Raw genomic sequence first — 18,754 nt, 5'->3', positions numbered from 1 at the left:
AAGGATAGGTTATTGTGTCTCTCTCTCAGTAGGAGGATAGGTGATTGTCTCTCTCTCAGTAGAAGGATATGTTATTGTCTCTCTCTCAGTAGAAGGATAGGTTATTGTCTCTCTCAGTAGGAGGATATGTTATTGTCTCTCTCTCTCTCTCAGTAGGAGGATATGTTATTGTCTCTCTCTCAGTAGGAGGATAGGTGATTGTCTCTCTCAGTAGGAGGATAGGTTATTGTCTCTCAGTAGGAGGATAGGTTATTCTATCTCTCTCTCAGTAGGAGGATAGGTTATTGTCTCTCTCTCAGTAGGAGGATTGGTTATTGTCTCTCTCTCAGTAGGAGGACATGTTATTGTCTCTCTCTCTCTCAGTAGGAGGATAGGTTGTTGTATCTCTCTCTCTGTAGGAGGATAGGTTATTGTCTCTCTCAGTAGGAGGATAAGTTATTGTCTCTGTCAGTAGGAGGATAGGTTATTGTCTCTCTCAGTAGGATGATAGGTTATTGTCTCTCTCTCTCAGTAGGAGGATAGGTTATTGTCTCTCTCTCTCAGTAGGAGGATAGGTTATTGTCTCTCTCAGTAACAGGATAGTTTATTGTCTCTCTCTCAGTAGAATGATAGGTTATTGTGTCTCCCTCTCAGTAGGAGGATAGGTGATTGTCTCTCTCTCAGTAGAAGGATATGTTATTGTCTCTCTCTCAGTATAAGGATAGGTTATTGTCTCTCTCAGTAGGAGGATATGTTATTGTCTCTCTCTCTCAGTAGGAGGATAGGTTATTGTCTCTCTCAGTAGGAGGATAGGATATTGTCTCTCAGTAGGAGGATAGGTTATTCTATCTCTCTCTCAGTAGGAGGATAGGTTATTGTCTCTCTCAGGAGAAGGATAGGTTATTGTCTCTCTCAGTAGGATGATAGGTTATTGTCTCTCTCAGTAGGAGGATAGGTTATTGTCTCTCAGTAGGAGGATAGGTTATTGTCTCTCTCAGTAGGAGGATAGGATATTGTCTCTCAGTAGGAGGATAGGTTATTCTATCTCTCTCTCAGTAGGAGGATAGGTTATTGTCTCTCTCAGGAGAAGGATAGGTTATTGTCTCTCAGTAGGATGATAGGTTATTGTCTCTCTCAGTAGGAGGATAGGTTATTGTCTCTCTCAGTAGGAGGATATGTTATTGTCTCTCTCTCTCTCAGTAGGAGGATAGGTTATTGTCTCTCTCTCTCAGTAACAGGATAGTTTATTGTCTCTCTCTCAGTAGGAGGATAGGTTATTGTCTCTCTCAGTAGAATGATAGGTTATTGTGTCTCCCTCTCAGTAGGAGGATAGGTGATTGTCTCTCTCTCAGTAGAAGGATATGTTATTGTCTCTCTCTCAGTATAAGGATAGGTTATTGTCTCTCTCAGTAGGAGGATATGTTATTGTCTCTCTCTCTCAGTAGGAGGATAGGTTATTGTCTCTCTCTCAGTAGGAGGATAGGTTATTGTCTCTCTCAGTAGGAGGATAGGATATTGTCTCTCAGTAGGAGGATAGGTTATTCTATCTCTCTCTCAGTAGGAGGATAGGTTATTGTCTCTCTCAGGAGAAGGATAGGTTATTGTCTCTCTCAGTAGGATGATAGGTTATTGTCTCTCTCAGTAGGAGGATAGGTTATTGTCTCTCAGTAGGAGGATAGGTTATTGTCTCTCTCTCAGTAGGAGGATAGGTTATTGTCTCTCTCAGTAGGAGGATAGGATATTGTCTCTCAGTAGGAGGATAGGTTATTCTATCTCTCTCTCAGTAGGAGGATAGGTTATTGTCTCTCTCAGGAGAAGGATAGGTTATTGTCTCTCAGTAGGATGATAGGTTATTGTCTCTCTCAGTAGGAGGATAGGTTATTGTCTCTCTCAGTAGGAGGATATGTTATTGTCTCTCTCTCTCAGTAGGAGGATAGGTTATTGTCTCTCTCTCAGTAGGAGGATAGGTTATTGTCTCTCTCAGTAGGAGGATAGGATATTGTCTCTCAGTAGGAGGATAGGTTATTCTATCTCTCTCTCAGTAGGAGGATAGGTTATTGTCTCTCTCAGTAGGAGGATAGGTTATTGTCTCTCTCTCTCAGTAGGAGGATAGGTTATTGTCTCTCTCTCAGTAGGAGGATAGGTTATTGTCTCTCTCATTAGGAGGATAGGTTATTGTCTCTCTCTCAGTAGGAGGATAGGTTATTCTCTCTCTCTCAGTAGGAGGATAGGTTATTGTCTCTCTCTCTCCGTAGGAGGATAGGTTATTATTGTCTCTCTCTCTCCGTAGGAGGATAGGTTATTGTCTCTCTCCGTAGGAGGATAGGTTATTATTGTCTCTCTCTCTCCGTAGGATAGGTTATTGTCTCTGCCTCAGTAGGAGGATAGGTTATTGTCTCTCTCTCTCAGAAGGAGGATAGGTTATAGTCTCTCTCTCTCTCTCTCAGTAGGAGGATAGGTTATTGTCTCTCTCTCTCAGTAGGAGGATAGGTTATTGTCTCTCTCTCTCTCAGTAGGAGGATAGGTTATTGTCTCTCTGTCAGTAGGATGATAGGTTATTGTCTCTCTCAGTAGGAGGATAGGTTATTGTCTCTCTCTAAGTAGGAGGATAGGTTATTGTCTCTCTCTCAGTAGGAGGATAGGTTATTGTCTCTCTCTCAGTAGGAGGATAGGTTATTGTCTCTATCTCAGTAGGAGGATATGTTATTGTCTCTCTCTCAGTTGGAGGATAGGTTATTGTCTCTCTCAGTAGGAGGATAGGTTATTGTCTCTCTCTAAGTAGGAGGATAGGTTATTTTCTCTCTCAGTAGGAGGATAGGTTGTTTTCTCTCTCTCAGTAGGAGGATAGGTTATTGTCTCTCTCAGTAGGAGGATAGGTTATTGTCTCTCTCAGTAGGAGGATAGGTTATTCTCTCTCTCTCAGTAGAAGGATAGGTTATTGTCTATCTCTCAGTAGGAGGATAGGTTATTCTCTCTCTCTCAGTAGGAGGATAGGTTGTCTCTCTCTCTCTCAGTAGGATGATAGGTTATTGTCTCTCTCAGTAGGAGGATAGGTTATTGTCTCAGTAGGAGGATAGGTTATTGTCTCTCTCAGTAGGAGGATAGGTTATTGTCTCTCTGTCAGTAGGAGGCTAGGTTATTGTCTCTCTCAGTAGGATGATAGGTTATTGTCTCTCTCAGTAGGAGGATAGGTTATTGTCTCTCTCAGTAGGAGGATAGGTTATTGTCTCTCTCAGTAGGAGGATAGGTTATTGTCTCTCTGTCAGTAGGAGGATAGGTTATTGTCTCTCTCAGTAGAAGGATAGGTTATTGTCTCTGTCAGTAGGAGGATAGTTTCTCTCTCTCAGTAGGAGGATAGGTTATTGTCTCTCTCAGTAGGAGGATAGGATATTGTCTCTCTCTCAGTAGGATGATAGGTTATTGTCTCTGTCTCAGTAGGAGGATAGGTTATTGTCTCTCTCTCAGTAGGAGGGTAGGTTATTGTCTCTCTCTCTCAGTAGGAGGATAGGTTATTGTCTCTCTCAGTAGGAGGATAGGTTATTGTCTCTCTCTCTCAGTAACAGGATAGGTTATTGTCTCTCTCTCTCTCTCAGTAGGAGGATAGGTTATTGTCTCTCTCTCAGTAGCAGGATAGGTTATTGTCTCTCTGTCAGTAGGAGGATAGGTTATTGTCTCTGTCTCAGTAGGAGGATAGGTTATTGCCTCTCTCAGTAGCAGGATAAGTTATTGTCTCTCCGTAGGAGAATAGGTTATTGTCTCTCTCTCAGTAGGAGGATAGGTTATTGTCTCTCTCAGTAGGAGGATAGGTTATTGTCTCTGTCTCAGTAGGAGGATAGGTTATTGTATCTCTGTCAGTAGGAGGATAGGTTGTCTCTCTGTCAGTAGGAGGATAGGTTATTGTCTCTCTCAGTAGGAGGATAGGTTATTGTCTCTCTCTCTCAGTAGGATGATAGGTTATTGTCTCTCTCAGTAGAAGGATAGGTTATTGTCTCTCTCTCTCAGAATAAGGATAGGTTATTGTCTCTCTCTCAGTAGGAGGATAGGTTATTATCTCTCTCAGTAGGAAGATAGGTTATTGTCTCTCTCTCAGTAGGAGGTTTAGGTTATTGTCTCTCTCTCAGTAGGAGGATAGGTTATTGTCTCTCTCAGGAGAAGGATAGGTTATTGTCTCTCAGTAGGATGATAGGTTATTGTCTCTCTCAGTAGGAGGATAGGTTATTGTCTCTCTCAGTAGGAGGATATGTTATTGTCTCTCTCTCTCTCAGTAGGAGGATAGGTTATTGTCTCTCTCTCTCAGTAACAGGATAGTTTATTGTCTCTCTCTCAGTAGGAGGATAGGTTATTGTCTCTCTCAGTAGAATGATAGGTTATTGTGTCTCCCTCTCAGTAGGAGGATAGGTGATTGTCTCTCTCTCAGTAGAAGGATATGTTATTGTCTCTCTCTCAGTATAAGGATAGGTTATTGTCTCTCTCAGTAGGAGGATATGTTATTGTCTCTCTCTCTCAGTAGGAGGATAGGTTATTGTCTCTCTCTCAGTAGGAGGATAGGTTATTGTCTCTCTCAGTAGGAGGATAGGATATTGTCTCTCAGTAGGAGGATAGGTTATTCTATCTCTCTCTCAGTAGGAGGATAGGTTATTGTCTCTCTCAGGAGAAGGATAGGTTATTGTCTCTCTCAGTAGGATGATAGGTTATTGTCTCTCTCAGTAGGAGGATAGGTTATTGTCTCTCAGTAGGAGGATAGGTTATTGTCTCTCTCTCAGTAGGAGGATAGGTTATTGTCTCTCTCAGTAGGAGGATAGGATATTGTCTCTCAGTAGGAGGATAGGTTATTCTATCTCTCTCTCAGTAGGAGGATAGGTTATTGTCTCTCTCAGGAGAAGGATAGGTTATTGTCTCTCAGTAGGATGATAGGTTATTGTCTCTCTCAGTAGGAGGATAGGTTATTGTCTCTCTCAGTAGGAGGATATGTTATTGTCTCTCTCTCTCAGTAGGAGGATAGGTTATTGTCTCTCTCAGTAGGAGGATAGGTTATTGTCTCTCTCAGTAGGAGGATAGGATATTGTCTCTCAGTAGGAGGATAGGTTATTCTATCTCTCTCTCAGTAGGAGGATAGGTTATTGTCTCTCTCAGTAGGAGGATAGGTTATTGTCTCTCTCTCTCAGTAGGAGGATAGGTTATTGTCTCTCTCTCAGTAGGAGGATAGGTTATTGTCTCTCTCTCATTAGGAGGATAGGTTATTGTCTCTCTCTCAGTAGGAGGATAGGTTATTCTCTCTCTCTCAGTAGGAGGATAGGTTATTGTCTCTCTCTCTCCGTAGGAGGATAGGTTATTATTGTCTCTCTCCGTAGGAGGATAGGTTATTGTCTCTCTCCGTAGGAGGATAGGTTATTATTGTCTCTCTCTCTCCGTAGGATAGGTTATTGTCTCTGCCTCAGTAGGAGGATAGGTTATTGTCTCTCTCTCTCAGTAGGAGGATAGGTTATAGTCTCTCTCTCTCTCTCTCAGTAGGAGGATAGGTTATTGTCTCTCTCTCTCAGTAGGAGGATAGGTTATTGTCTCTCTCTCTCTCAGTAGGAGGATAGGTTATTGTCTCTCTGTCAGTAGGATGATAGGTTATTGTCTCTCTCAGTAGGAGGATAGGTTATTGTCTCTCTCTAAGTAGGAGGATAGGTTATTGTCTCTCTCTCAGTAGGAGGATAGGTTATTGTCTCTCTCTCAGTAGGAGGATAGGTTATTGTCTCTATCTCAGTAGGAGGATATGTTATTGTCTCTCTCTCAGTTGGAGGATAGGTTATTGTCTCTCTCAGTAGGAGGATAGGTTATTGTCTCTCTCTAAGTAGGAGGATAGGTTATTGTCTCTCTCAGTAGGAGGATAGGTTGTTTTCTCTCTCTCAGTAGGGATAGGTAAGTCTCTAGTAGGAGGATAGGTTATTGTCTCTCTTCAGGTAGGATAGGTTATTGTCTATCTCTCAGTAGGAGGATAGGTTATTGTCTCTCTCAGTAGGAGGATAGGTTAGTCTCTCTCTCAGTAGAGGATAGGTTGTCTCTCTAGGTTATGTCTCTCTCAGTAGGAGGATAGGTTATTGTCTCTCTCAGTAGGAGGATAGGTTATTGTCTCTCTGTCAGTAGGAGGCTAGGTTATTGTCTCTCTCAGTAGGATGATAGGTTATTGTCTCTCTCAGTAGGAGGATAGGTTATTGTCTCTCTGTCAGTAGGAGGATAGGTTATTGTCTCTCTCAGTAGAAGGATAGGTTATTGTCTCTGTCAGTAGGAGGATAGTTTCTCTCTCTCAGTAGGAGGATAGGTTATTGTCTCTCTCAGTAGGAGGATAGGATATTGTCTCTCTCTCAGTAGGATGATAGGTTATTGTCTCTGTCTCAGTAGGAGGATAGGTTATTGTCTCTCTCTCAGTAGGAGGGTAGGTTATTGTCTCTCTCTCAGTAGGAGGATAGGTTATTGTCTCTCTCAGTAGGAGGATAGGTTATTCTCTCTCTCTCAGTAGAAGGATAGGTTATTGTCTATCTCTCAGTAGGAGGATAGGTTATTCTCTCTCTCTCAGTAGGAGGATAGGTTGTCTCTCTCTCTCTCAGTAGGATGATAGGTTATTGTCTCTCTCAGTAGGAGGATAGGTTATTGTCTCAGTAGGAGGATAGGTTATTGTCTCTCTCAGTAGGAGGATAGGTTATTGTCTCTCTGTCAGTAGGAGGCTAGGTTATTGTCTCTCTCAGTAGGATGATAGGTTATTGTCTCTCTCAGTAGGAGGATAGGTTATTGTCTCTCTGTCAGTAGGAGGATAGGTTATTGTCTCTCTCAGTAGAAGGATAGGTTATTGTCTCTGTCAGTAGGAGGATAGTTTCTCTCTCTCAGTAGGAGGATAGGTTATTGTCTCTCTCAGTAGGAGGATAGGATATTGTCTCTCTCTCAGTAGGATGATAGGTTATTGTCTCTGTCTCAGTAGGAGGATAGGTTATTGTCTCTCTCTCAGTAGGAGGGTAGGTTATTGTCTCTCTCAGTAGGAGGATAGGTTATTGTCTCTCTCAGTAGGAGGATAGGTTATTGTCTCTCTCTCTCAGTAACAGGATAGGTTATTGTCTCTCTCTCTCTCTCAGTAGGAGGATAGGTTATTGTCTCTCTCTCAGTAGCAGGATAGGTTATTGTCTCTCTGTCAGTAGGAGGATAGGTTATTGTCTCTGTCTCAGTAGGAGGATAGGTTATTGCCTCTCTCAGTAGCAGGATAAGTTATTGTCTCTCCGTAGGAGAATAGGTTATTGTCTCTCTCTCAGTAGGAGGATAGGTTATTGTCTCTGTCTCAGTAGGAGGATAGGTTATTGTATCTCTGTCAGTAGGAGGATAGGTTATTGTCTCTCTGTCAGTAGGAGGATAGGTTATTGTCTCTCTCAGTAGGAGGATAGGTTATTGTCTCTCTCTCTCAGTAGGATGATAGGTTATTGTCTCTCTCAGTAGAAGGATAGGTTATTGTCTCTCTCTCTCAGAAGAAGGATAGGTTATTGTCTCTCTCTCAGTAGGAGGATAGGTTATTATCTCTCTCAGTAGGAAGATAGGTTATTGTCTCTCTCTCAGTAGGAGGTTTAGGTTATTGTCTCTCTCTCAGTAGGAGGATAGGTTATTGTCTCTGTCTCAGTAGGAGGATAGGTTATTGTCTCTGTCTCAGTAGGAGGATAGGTTATTGTCTCTGTCTCAGTAGGATGATAGCTTATTGTCTCTGTCTCAGTAGGAGGATAGGTTATTGTCTCTCTCTCAGTAGAAGGATAGGTTATTATCTCTCTCAGTAGGAGGATAGGTTATTGTCTCTCAGTAGGAGGATAGGGTTAGGGTTAGGGTTAGCCTCTCGGGAATGTCCCTAACCCTAACCCAGAGAAACAGTAGGTTCTGACTGGACATGGTGTTATTCTCCTACATTCCTCTATTACGTTCTCTATATAACATATTTATTGAAATAGGCTTTAGCAAATAGAAGGGTTAGGGTTAGGGTTAGGGTTAGCCTCTCGGGAATGTCACTCATGCGCTGCACTGCTTTACTACGTGGCACCAGTCAAGTTCTAACAGGCTAAACCATCGCCCAACCCTAACCCCTAACCCTAACCCTAACCAACCCTAACCCTAACCCTTTACTACGTGGCACCAGTCAAGTTCTAACAGGCTAAACCATCGACGGTGTCAGTCAATCACTATCTAACCCTAACCCTAACCCTAACCTACCCTAACCTACCCTAACCCTAACCCTAACCTACCCTAACCCTAACCCTAACCCTAACCCTATCGTAATATCGCCCAACCCTAACCCTAACCCTAACCCTAACCCTATCGTAATATCGCCCAACCCTAACCCCAACCCTAACCCTAACCCTATCGTAATATCGGCCAACCCTAACCCTATCCCTAACCCTAACCCTAACCCTATCGTAATATCGCCCAACCCTAACCCCAACCCTAACCCTAACCCTATCGTAATATCGCCCAACCCTAACCCCAACCCTAACCCTATCGTAATATCGCCCAACCCTAACCCCAACCCTAACCCTAACCCTAACCCTATCGTAATATCGCACAACCCTAACCCCAACCCTAACCCTATCGTAATATCGCCCAACCCTAACCCCAACCCTAACCCTATCGTAATATCGCCCAACCCTAACCCCAACCCTAACCCTAACCCTAACCCTAACCCTAACCCTATCGTAATATCGCCCAACCCTAACCCCAACCCTAACCCTATCCCTAACCCTAACCCTAACCCTAACCCTAACCCTAACCCTATCCCTATCCCTATCCCTAACCCCTAACCCCAACCCTAACCCCTAACCCCTAACCCTATCGTAATATCGCCCAACCCTAACCCCTGACCCCAACCTTAATGAATCCTAACCCTCTCCTCTCTCTGTTTCAGTACGCCTTGGAGCGTTTAAAAGTGATGTGTGAAGAGGCTCTGTGCAACAGCCTCTCTGTGGAGAACGTGGCTGATACCCTCATCCTGGCAGACTTACACAGTGCCGAGCAGCTCAAAGCACAAGCCATAGATTTTATCAACAGGTAAGTATCTGTAGAAAGTCCCAGTGATGAATTCCTCCTGCCAGCTGCGTTTACCTTCTCTCAGCGCTGCTCTGTTGTCTCCTATAGGTGCAGCGTCCTCCGACAGCTGGGCAGTAAAGATGGGAAAAACTGGAATAGCAAGTATGTAACTAGGTGATATGTGACACCAGATTAATAACAAACTCTTATCTCTCCCAAAGAGATGCATTAGAAATCATTGTTTTAGCTACAGAGCCAGGGAGGAGGGCGCCAGCAGGGCCAGTATTGGGCTGTTCAGTGGCTCCCTATCTCTGAGCCATGATATTAATATACCTGGGTATGGTACTGTTCTACAATAGGAAATGAAGCATTGGTTTTATTCTGTGTGATGTAGTGTCTCGTTAAGGACTCCTTGAATCATCTCAGTATTTATCATAGAGGAGGATGACTTGTTTTACTGGTGATCATCTGACTTCAGTAGTATGAATAGGATGAGTCCCCACCACCATCACTACTGCTGCAGCTCTGTCTGAAACACTGCTTCATATCTCTGTATTTATACTGAACAAAAAGAGAAACGCAACATCAACAATTTCAAAGATTTTACTGAGTTTACAGTTCATATAAGGAAATTAGTCAATTGAAATAAATTCATTTAGGCCCTAATCTATGGATTTCACATGACTGGGAATACAGATATGCATCTGTTGGTCACAGATATCTTTTTTTTTAAAGGTAGGGGTGTGGATCAGAAAACCAGTCAGTATCTGGTGTGGCCACCATTTGCCTCATGCAGTGCGACACATCTCCTTCGCATAGGGTTGATCAGGCTGTTGATTGTGGCCTGTGGAATGTTGTCCCACTCCTCTTCAATGGCTGTGCCAAGTTGCTGGATATTGGCGGGAACTGGAGCACGCCGTGGTACACATCGATCCAGAGCATCCCAAACATGCTCAATGGGTGACATGTCTGGTGAGTATGCAGGCCATGGAAGAACTGGGACATTTTCCGCTTCCAGGAATTGTGGACAGATCCTTGCGACATGGGGCTGTGCGTTATCATGCTGAAACATGAGGTGATGATGAATGGCACGACAATGGGCCTCAGGATCTCGTCACAATGTCTCTATGCATTCAAATTGCCATCGATAAAATGCAATTGTGTTCGTTGTCCGTAGCTTATGCCTGCCCATACCATAACCCCACCACCACCATGTTCACAACGTTGACATCACCAAACCGCTCACTCACACGACGCCATATACGCTGTCTGCCATCTGCCCGGTACAGTTGAAACAGGGATTCATCCATGAAGAGCACACTTCTCCATTATGCCAGTGGCCATCGAAGGTGAGCATTTTCCCACTGAAGTCGGTTACGACGCCAAACTGCAGTCAGGTCAAGACCCTGGTGAGGACGACGAGCACCCAGATGAGCTTCCCTGAGACGGTTTCTGACAGTTCGTGTAGAAATTATTCGGTTGTGCAAACCCACAGTTTCATCAGCTGTCTGGGTGGCAGGCCTCATGATCACACAGGTGAAAAAAACAGGTGTGGAGGTCCTGGGCTGGCGTGGTTACACGTGGTCTACGGTTGTGAGGCCGGTTGGACGTACTGCCAAATTCTCTAAAATAACGTTGTAGGTGGCTTATGGTAGAGAAATGAACATTCAATTATTTAGCAACAGCTCTGGTGGACATTCCTGCAGTCAACATGCCAATTGCACACTCCCTCAAAACTTGAGACATCTGTGGTATTGTGTTGTGTGACAAAACTGCACATTTTAGAGTGGCCTTTTATTGTCCCCAGCACAAGGTGCACCTGTGTAATGATCATGCTGTTTAATCAGCTTCTTGATTTGCCACACCTGTCAGGTGGATGGATTATCTTGGCAAAGGAGAAATGCTCACTAACAGGGATGGAAACACATTTGCTCCTGAGTGGCGCAGTGGTCTAAGGCACTGCATCGCAGTGCTAGCTGTGCCACTAGAGATCCTGGTTCGTATCCAGGCTCTGTCGCAGCCGGCCGCGCTATTGGGCGGCGCACAATTGGCCCAGCGTCGTCCAGGGTAGGGGAGGGAATGGCCGGCAGGGATGTAGCTCAGTTGATAGAGCATGGCGTTTGCAACGTCAGGGTTGTGGGTTCGTTTCCCACGGGGGGCCAGTATGATTTTTTATTTTATTTTTATAATAATGTATGCACTCACTAACTGTAAGTCGCTCTGGATAAGAGCGTCTGCTAAATGACTAAAATGTAAATGTAAAATTTGTGCATATGGAACATTTCTGGGATCTTTTATTTCAGCTCAAGAAACATGGTCATGAACCACTTTACATGCTCTGTTGATATTTCTGTTCAGTGTATTTATTCTGTCATTACAGCCCTAGATTGGTTTTTAATGTCTCTGGTTTCAGATGTTTGGGGGTTAATTTCCTGTCTGTGTGGTTGTGTTGCAGTTATGCCACGGACATAATGGAGACGGCAGGCTGGAAGTCAATGATCCAGTCCCACCCTCACTTAGTGGCTGAGGCCTTCAGAGCCCTGGCATCGGCACAGTGCCCACCCTTCGGCCTGCCGAGGAAACGCCTAAAACAGTCCTAACTGCTACAGCCCACTGATACAGACACTAGGAGCTGAGAGCTGAGGCAGCATGGAGACCCGAGCAGGGCTGAACAGAGCTGGGAGGCTAACTGGCTGGGAGGCTAACTGGCTGGGAGGCTAACTGGCGGAAAGTAACGTTTGGTTTTGGTCCTCAAGTTTTGTCTGCTATTTTTCTGTCATTTCAAATGGCCTTAATCTATCTGCCATTGCTCTGGAGCTGATCGACTGTGTTCTCTCTATTTGACTCTGTGCCTGACCCGTCCCACAGACCAGGCTGCCCCGTCCCACAGACCAGGCTGCCCCGTCCCACAGACCAGGCTGCCCCGTCCCACAGACCAGGCTGCCCCGTCCCACAGACCACCAGACCAGGCTGCCTCCAGATTGCACTAGTTCCCATAGTCATTTTGATATGGAATTCTATAGGGACGTGTTAAGGGTTTGATTCATGGGAAATATTATATATTTGTAATGTTTAGCCCATTTTGTGACTAGACATTAAAAAGCGTGAACACTTTCAGTGCAAGGTCAATTCTTTACACTTTTTAAAAGATGAGTATGCCCCATATTGATGGCACCATTTCTATGTAAATGACAGTTGAACCATCTTCAGAAGACCGGTTTTAAAGCAAGTCTGTTCTATTTTCTGGCATTACGAGACCCTGTGTTGATGCTGTTATTGTATGTAAGACAAACATGTCGATACTCTCTGCCCCTGAACTAGTCAAACTATTGGACAAATAGGAAAGGCAATTTCCCCAGACAGTCTCCCATTGGACGATCACTTATGCAAAGACCAACCTACAGTGCTTTCAGACAGTATTCATACCCCTTGACTTATTCCACATTTTGTTGTTCCAGCCTGAATTCAAAATGGATTAAATAGATTGTTTTTCTCACCCATCTACACACAATACCCCATAATAACAAAATGAAAACATGTTTTTTGAAATGTTTGCAAATGTATTGAAAATCATATACAGAAATATCTAATTTACATAAGTATTCACACCTTTGGGTATGTATGTCTGAATCAGCTTTGAGTCGTCTTCAGTATGTCTGAATCAGCTTTGAGTCGTCTTCAGTATGTCTGAATCAGCTTTGAGTCGTCTTCAGTATGTCTGAATCAGCTTTGAGTCGTCTTGAGTATTTCTGTATCAGCTTTGAGTCGTCTTGAGTATTTCTGTATCAGCTTTGAGTCGTCTTCAGTATGTCTGAATCAGCTTTGAGTCGTCTTCAGTATGTCTGAATCAGCTTTGAGTCGTCTTCAGTATGTCTGAATCAGCTTTGAGTCGTCTTCAGTATGTCTGAATCAGCTTTGAGTCGTCTTCAGTATGTCTGAATCAGCTTTGAGTCGTCTTCAGTATGTCTGAATCAGCTTTGAGTCGTCTTCAGTATGTCTGAATCAGCTTTGAGTCGTCTTGAGTATTTCTGTATCAGCTTTGAGTCGTCTTCAGTATGTCTGAATCAGCTTTGAGTCGTCTTCAGTATGTCTGAATCAGCTTTGAGTCGTCTTCAGTATGTCTGAATCAGCTTTGAGTCGTCTTCAGTATGTCTGAATCAGCTTTGAGTCGTCTTCAGTATGTCTGAATCAGCTTTGAGTCGTCTTCAGTATGTCTGAATCAGCTTTGAGTCGTCTTCAGTATGTCTGAATCAGCTTTGAGTCGTCTTCAGTATGTCTGAATCAGCTTTGAGTCGTCTTCAGTATGTCTGAATCAGCTTTGAGTCGTCTTCAGTATGTCTGAATCAGCTTTGAGTCGTCTTCAGTATGTCTGAATCAGCTTTGAGTCGTCTTCAGTATGTCTGAATCAGCTTTGAGTCGTCTTCAGTATGTCTGAATCAGCTTTGAGTCGTCTTCAGTATGTCTGAATCAGCTTTGAGTCGTCTTCAGTATGTCTGAATCAGCTTTGCACATCTTGATTTGGGGATTTCCTCCCATTATTCTTAACAGGCCTCCTGTAGCTCAGTTGGTAGAGCATGGTGCTTGCAACGCCAGGGTTGTGGGTTCGATTCCCACGGGGGGCCAGTATGAAAAATGTATGCACTAACTGTAAGTCGCTCTGGATAAGAGCGTCTGCTAAATGACTAAAATGTAAAAATGTAACAGAGCTTGAGAAAGCTAGTTAGATGGGGAGCGGTGGTGAACAGCAATCTTCGAGTCTTTCCGCAGATTTTCTATGGGATTCAAGTCTGGGCTTTGGCTGGGCCACTGACGGACTTTCACATTCTTGTTCTGAAGCCATTCTAGCGTTGCTTTGGCTGTATGCTTGGGGTCATTGTCCTGTTGGAACGGAAATCTTCGCCCTAGTGTAAGGTCGTTTGCACTCTGAAGCAGTTTCTCATCAAGGACTTGCCTGTATTTGACTCCATTCATTGTTCCCTCTATCCTTCCCAGTCCCTGCCACTGAAAAGCATCTCCATAGCATGATGCTGCCACCTCCATGCTTCACGCTAGGGACAGACGGGTGAATGATGCTGCCACCACCATGCTTCACGGTAGGGACAGACGGGTGAATGATGCTGCCACCTCCATGCTTCACGCTAGGGACAGACGGGTGAATGATGCTGCCACCACCATGCTTCACGGTAGGGACAGACGGGTGAATGATGCTGCCACCACCATGCTTCACGGTAGGGACAGACGGGTGAATGATGCTGCCACCACCATGCTTCACGCTAGGGACAGACGGGTGAATGATGCTGCCACCACCATGCTTCACGGTAGGGACAGACGAGTGAATGATGCTGCCACCACCATGCTTCACGCTAGGGACAGACGGGTGAATGATGCTGCCACCACCATGCTTCACGGTAGGGATGGTGTAAGGCGGGTGATGAGCTGTGCCTGGTTTTCATCACACATAGCGCTTTGCATTCAGGCCAAAGAGTAAAACATTTTGTCTCATCGGACCACAGAATATTTTGCCTTATGCTCAGAGTCTTTCACGTGCCTTTTTGCCAACTCCAGATGTGCTGTCATGTGCCTTTCTCAGGAGTGGCTTTGTTCTGGCCACTCTCCCATAAAGTCCAGATTGGTGGTGCTGTAGAGACTTGTCCTTCTGGCAGGTTCTCCCATCTCAGCTAAGGAACTCTGTAGTTCTGTCAGAGTGGTCATTGGGTTCTTGGTCACCTCCCTGACCAAGGTCCTTCTTGCCCGGTTGATCAGTTTGGTCGGACGGCCAGCTCTAGGCAGAGTCTGGGTAGTTCCATATTTTTATTTATTTCCCGATGATGGAGACCACTGGGCTCTTGGAAACTTTCAACACACTAGAAATTGTTTTATTCCCTTCCCCAGATACACTGAGTATACCAAGCATTAGGAACGCCTTCCTAATATTGACTTGCGCTCCCCTTTTGCCCTCAGAACAGACTCAATTCGTTGGGCATGGACTCTACAAGGTGTCGAAGGCATTCAGTGGTGATGCTGGCCCATGTTGACTCCAAAGCTTCCCACAGTTGTGTCAAGTTGGCTGGATGTCCATTGGGTAGTGGACCATTCTTGATATACACGGGAAACTGTTGAGCATGAAAAACCCAGCAGCGTTGCAGTTCTTGACACAAACCGTTGTGCCTGGCACCTACTACCATACCCCGTTCAAATGCACTTAAATATTTTGTCTTGCCCATTCACCCTCTGAATGGCACACATACACAATCCATGTTTCGATTGTATCAAGGCTTAAAACTCCTTCTTTAACCTGTCTCCTTCCCTTAACCTACACTGATTTGAAGTGGATTTAACAAGTGACATCAATAAGGGATCCTAGCTCCTTGGACTTCGTGGTATAGTTTCTGCTCTGACATGTACTGTCAACTGTGGGACCTTATAAATCATGTCCAAACAATTGAATTGGCCACAGGTGGACTCCAATCAAGTTGTAGTGACGGCTCAAGGATGATCAAAGGAAACAGGATACACCTGGGCTCCGTTTGGGGCATAATAGTGGAAATACTTATGTCAATTAGATATTTCTGTATTTGATTTTCAATAAATATGCAACATTTTCTAAAAACATGTCTTCACTTTGTCATTATGGGTAATTGTGTGTATATGGGTGAGAGAGAAATCTATTTAATCTATTTTGAAGTCAGGCTGTAACTCAACAAAATGTGGAATAAGTCAAGGGGGATGTCCACCAAGGGGTCTGAATACTTTGAGGCACTGTATAGATTCAACTTCCAGAGATTTAGCTTTCCATGTTACTACCAACTTGCAGATATTTATATATTCTCAATATGATGTGGTTAACAAAAGAACAACTTTGGGAAGACTAATGCATGGTCCTGTGTTGTTGACAAGAAGTGTCCAGGTTCACATTTTGTCATTAACCATTTTCTTTTGTTTGTGCAATTATCTAAAAGTATCTGTAAAGGATTTAAATGAATCAAGCTCCAACAGTATTGGATATGGAGCTGTATCGGCTGCATTATTACAGTATGTTATAGGAGTCAGGCCAGCTTCACATTCTAACCAGTCAGGACCTGAAACTGATTCAATTCATCAATGGAAAAAATTATGTTGGTCATACAGCCATGATGTGTTGTATGGATGGGTCACATGTTGGTTGGCTGTTAAGTGACATAGCTGCTGTTATTTTATAGTATGACAGAAATGCCTATGTGGAGAATTTTGTGAAATACTGAAAGCAGCATCCTTTTTACATGGAATTACTCAGTCCTTCTGTGTTCGTTTGCGATGTTGAAAAAAGATTGTTGCCTGCATTAACCCATTAAATATGTTTTACAGCAGTTGGTACTTTATTTACCTGACAACACTACTTTACTTATTTACCTGATCACACTACTTTATTTTATTTACCTGAATACACAACTTTACCTGTGGTCACTACTTTATTTACCAAAGTGCACTACTTTACTTTATTTACTGAGTACACAAATGTATTTACGAGCACACTACTTTACTTTATTTACCTGATTACACTACTTGACATACAGTGCTATGAAAAAGTATTTGTCCCCTTTCTAATTTTCTCTACTTTTGCATATTTGTGATACTGAATGTTATCAGATCTTCAACCAAAACCTAATATTAGATAAAGGGAACATAAGTGGACAAATAACACAACAATTACATATTTATTTCATTTATTTCATAAACAAAGTTATGCAACACCCAATTCCCCTGTGTGAAAAAGTAATTGCCCCCATGAATTCTGCTCTGTATCAGACAATTCTACAGGAGAATGTCAGACCATCCGTCTGTGAGCTGAAGCTGAAGCGCAGCTGGGTCATGCAGCAAGACAATGATCCAAAACACACAATCAAGTCTACATGAAAATTGCTAAAAAGCAACAAATTGGAAATTTTGGAATGGCCTAGTCAAAGTCCAGACCTAATCCCAATTGAGATGTTGTGGAAGGACTTGAAACGAGCAGTTCATGCTTGAAAACCCACACGTCACTGAGTTAAAGCAGTTCTGTATGGAAGAGTGGCCAAAATTCCTCCACAGCGACGTGAGAGACTGATCAACAACTACAGGAAGCATTTGGTTGGAGTCATTGCAGCTAAAGGTGGCACAACCAGTTATTGAGTGTAAGGGGGCAATTACTTTTTCACAAAGGGGAATTGGGTGTTGAATGACTTTGTTTATGAAATAAATATGTAATTGTTGTGTTATTTGTCCATTTATGTTCCCTTTATCTAATATTAGGTTTTGGTTGAAGATCTGATAACATTCAGTATCACAAATATGCAAAAGTAGAGAAAATTAGAAAGGGGGCAAATACTTTTTCATAGCACTGTATTTACCTGGGTAGATTACTTTACATTATTTACCCGATTAGACAACTTTATTTACCTGATTACTTTACTTTATTTACCTGATTACACTACTTTACTTTATTTACCTGTTTACACTACTTCATTTACCTGATTATACTCATTCCCTTTATTTACCCGATTACATTACTTTATTTATTTGATTACATTACAGAACTTTATTCACCTGATTACACAACGTAACATTTTCAAAACCTGATTACGCTACTCGATTTAACTGATTACATTCATTTACTTTATTTACCTGATTACATTACAGTACTAGTGTAGAGAGGGTTCCTGGTGGTCAGAATATAACATTGCAGTGTAGAGAGGGTTCCTGGTGGTCAGAATATAACATTGCAGTGTAGAGAGGGTTCCTGGTGGTCAGAATATAACATTGCAGTGTAGAGAGGGTTCCTGGTGGTCAGAATATAACATTGCAGTGTAGAGAGGGTTCCTGGTGGTCAGAATATAACATTGCAGTGTAGAGAGGGTTCCTGGTGGTCAGAATATAACATTGCAGTGTAGAGAGGGTTCCTGATGGGTAGAACAGAACATTGCAGTGTATAGAGGGTTCCTGATGGGTAGAACAGAACATTGCAGTGTATAGAGGGTTCCTGATGGGTAGAACAGAACATTGCAGTGTAGAGAGGGTTCCTGATGGGTAGAACAGAACATTGCAGTGTAGAGAGGGTTCCTGATGGGTAGAACAGAACATTGCAGTGTAGAGAGGGTTCCTGATTTGCAGAACAGATCTTGGTAGTGTAGAGAGTGTTGCTGATGAGTAGAACAGAACAGAACATGGTAGCATAGAGAGGTTCCCTGCAGGGGAGAAACAATGTAGGAGGCTATCACCTCTCTTCTGGACACATATCTAATATGCAAATATATGCAAATAAAATACATCATAGAAATGTATACTTTAAAAACATATACAGTGGCTTGCGAAAGTATTCACCCCCTTTGTCATTTTTCCTATTTTCTTGCCTTACAACCTCGAATTAAAATAGCAAAATATTTGTTCTTGTGAAACAAACAAGAAATAAGACAAAAAAACGGAAAACTTGTGCATGCATAACTATTCACCCCCCCAAAGTCAATACTTTGTAGAGCCACCTTTTGCAGCAATTACAGCTGCAAGTCTCTTGGGGTATGTCTCTATAAGCTTGGCACATCTAGCCACTGGGATTTTTGCCCATTCTTCAAGGCAAAACTGCTCCAGCTCCTTCAAGTTGGATGGGTTCCGCTGGTGTACAGCAATCTTTAAGTCATACCACAGGTTCTCAATTGGATTGAGGTCTGGGCTTTGACTAGGCCATTCCAAGACATTTAAATGTTTCCCCTTAAACCACTCGAGTGTTGCT

At 43.2% G+C, this 18,754-nt stretch overlaps 1 protein-coding gene across 2 annotated transcripts in view; it reads left to right on the top strand.

The window, feature by feature from the left end:
• Positions 1-12,129, top strand: part of LOC311143764 (speckle-type POZ protein-like A) — a 73,028-nt gene extending 60,899 nt beyond the window's left edge. For both annotated transcript variants that reach the window (XM_084179643.1, XM_084179642.1), the window contains exons 10-12: positions 8,891-9,033; positions 9,121-9,174; positions 11,468-12,129. In XM_084179643.1, coding sequence (XP_084035769.1) covers positions 8,891-9,033; positions 9,121-9,174; positions 11,468-11,612 — 342 coding nt within the window. In that variant the 3' untranslated portion in view covers positions 11,613-12,129. The remainder of the gene's footprint in view (positions 1-8,890; positions 9,034-9,120; positions 9,175-11,467) is intronic.
• The last annotated feature ends 6,625 nt before the right edge of the window (positions 12,130-18,754 follow it).

This window comes from Coregonus lavaretus (assembly GCF_964263955.1).
Source record: "Coregonus lavaretus genome assembly, chromosome: 16".
Classification (NCBI taxonomy): domain Eukaryota; kingdom Metazoa; phylum Chordata; class Actinopteri; order Salmoniformes; family Salmonidae; genus Coregonus; species Coregonus lavaretus.
Note: the sequence above shows the minus strand (reverse complement) of the source record. Positions and strands in the feature narration are given on the sequence as shown.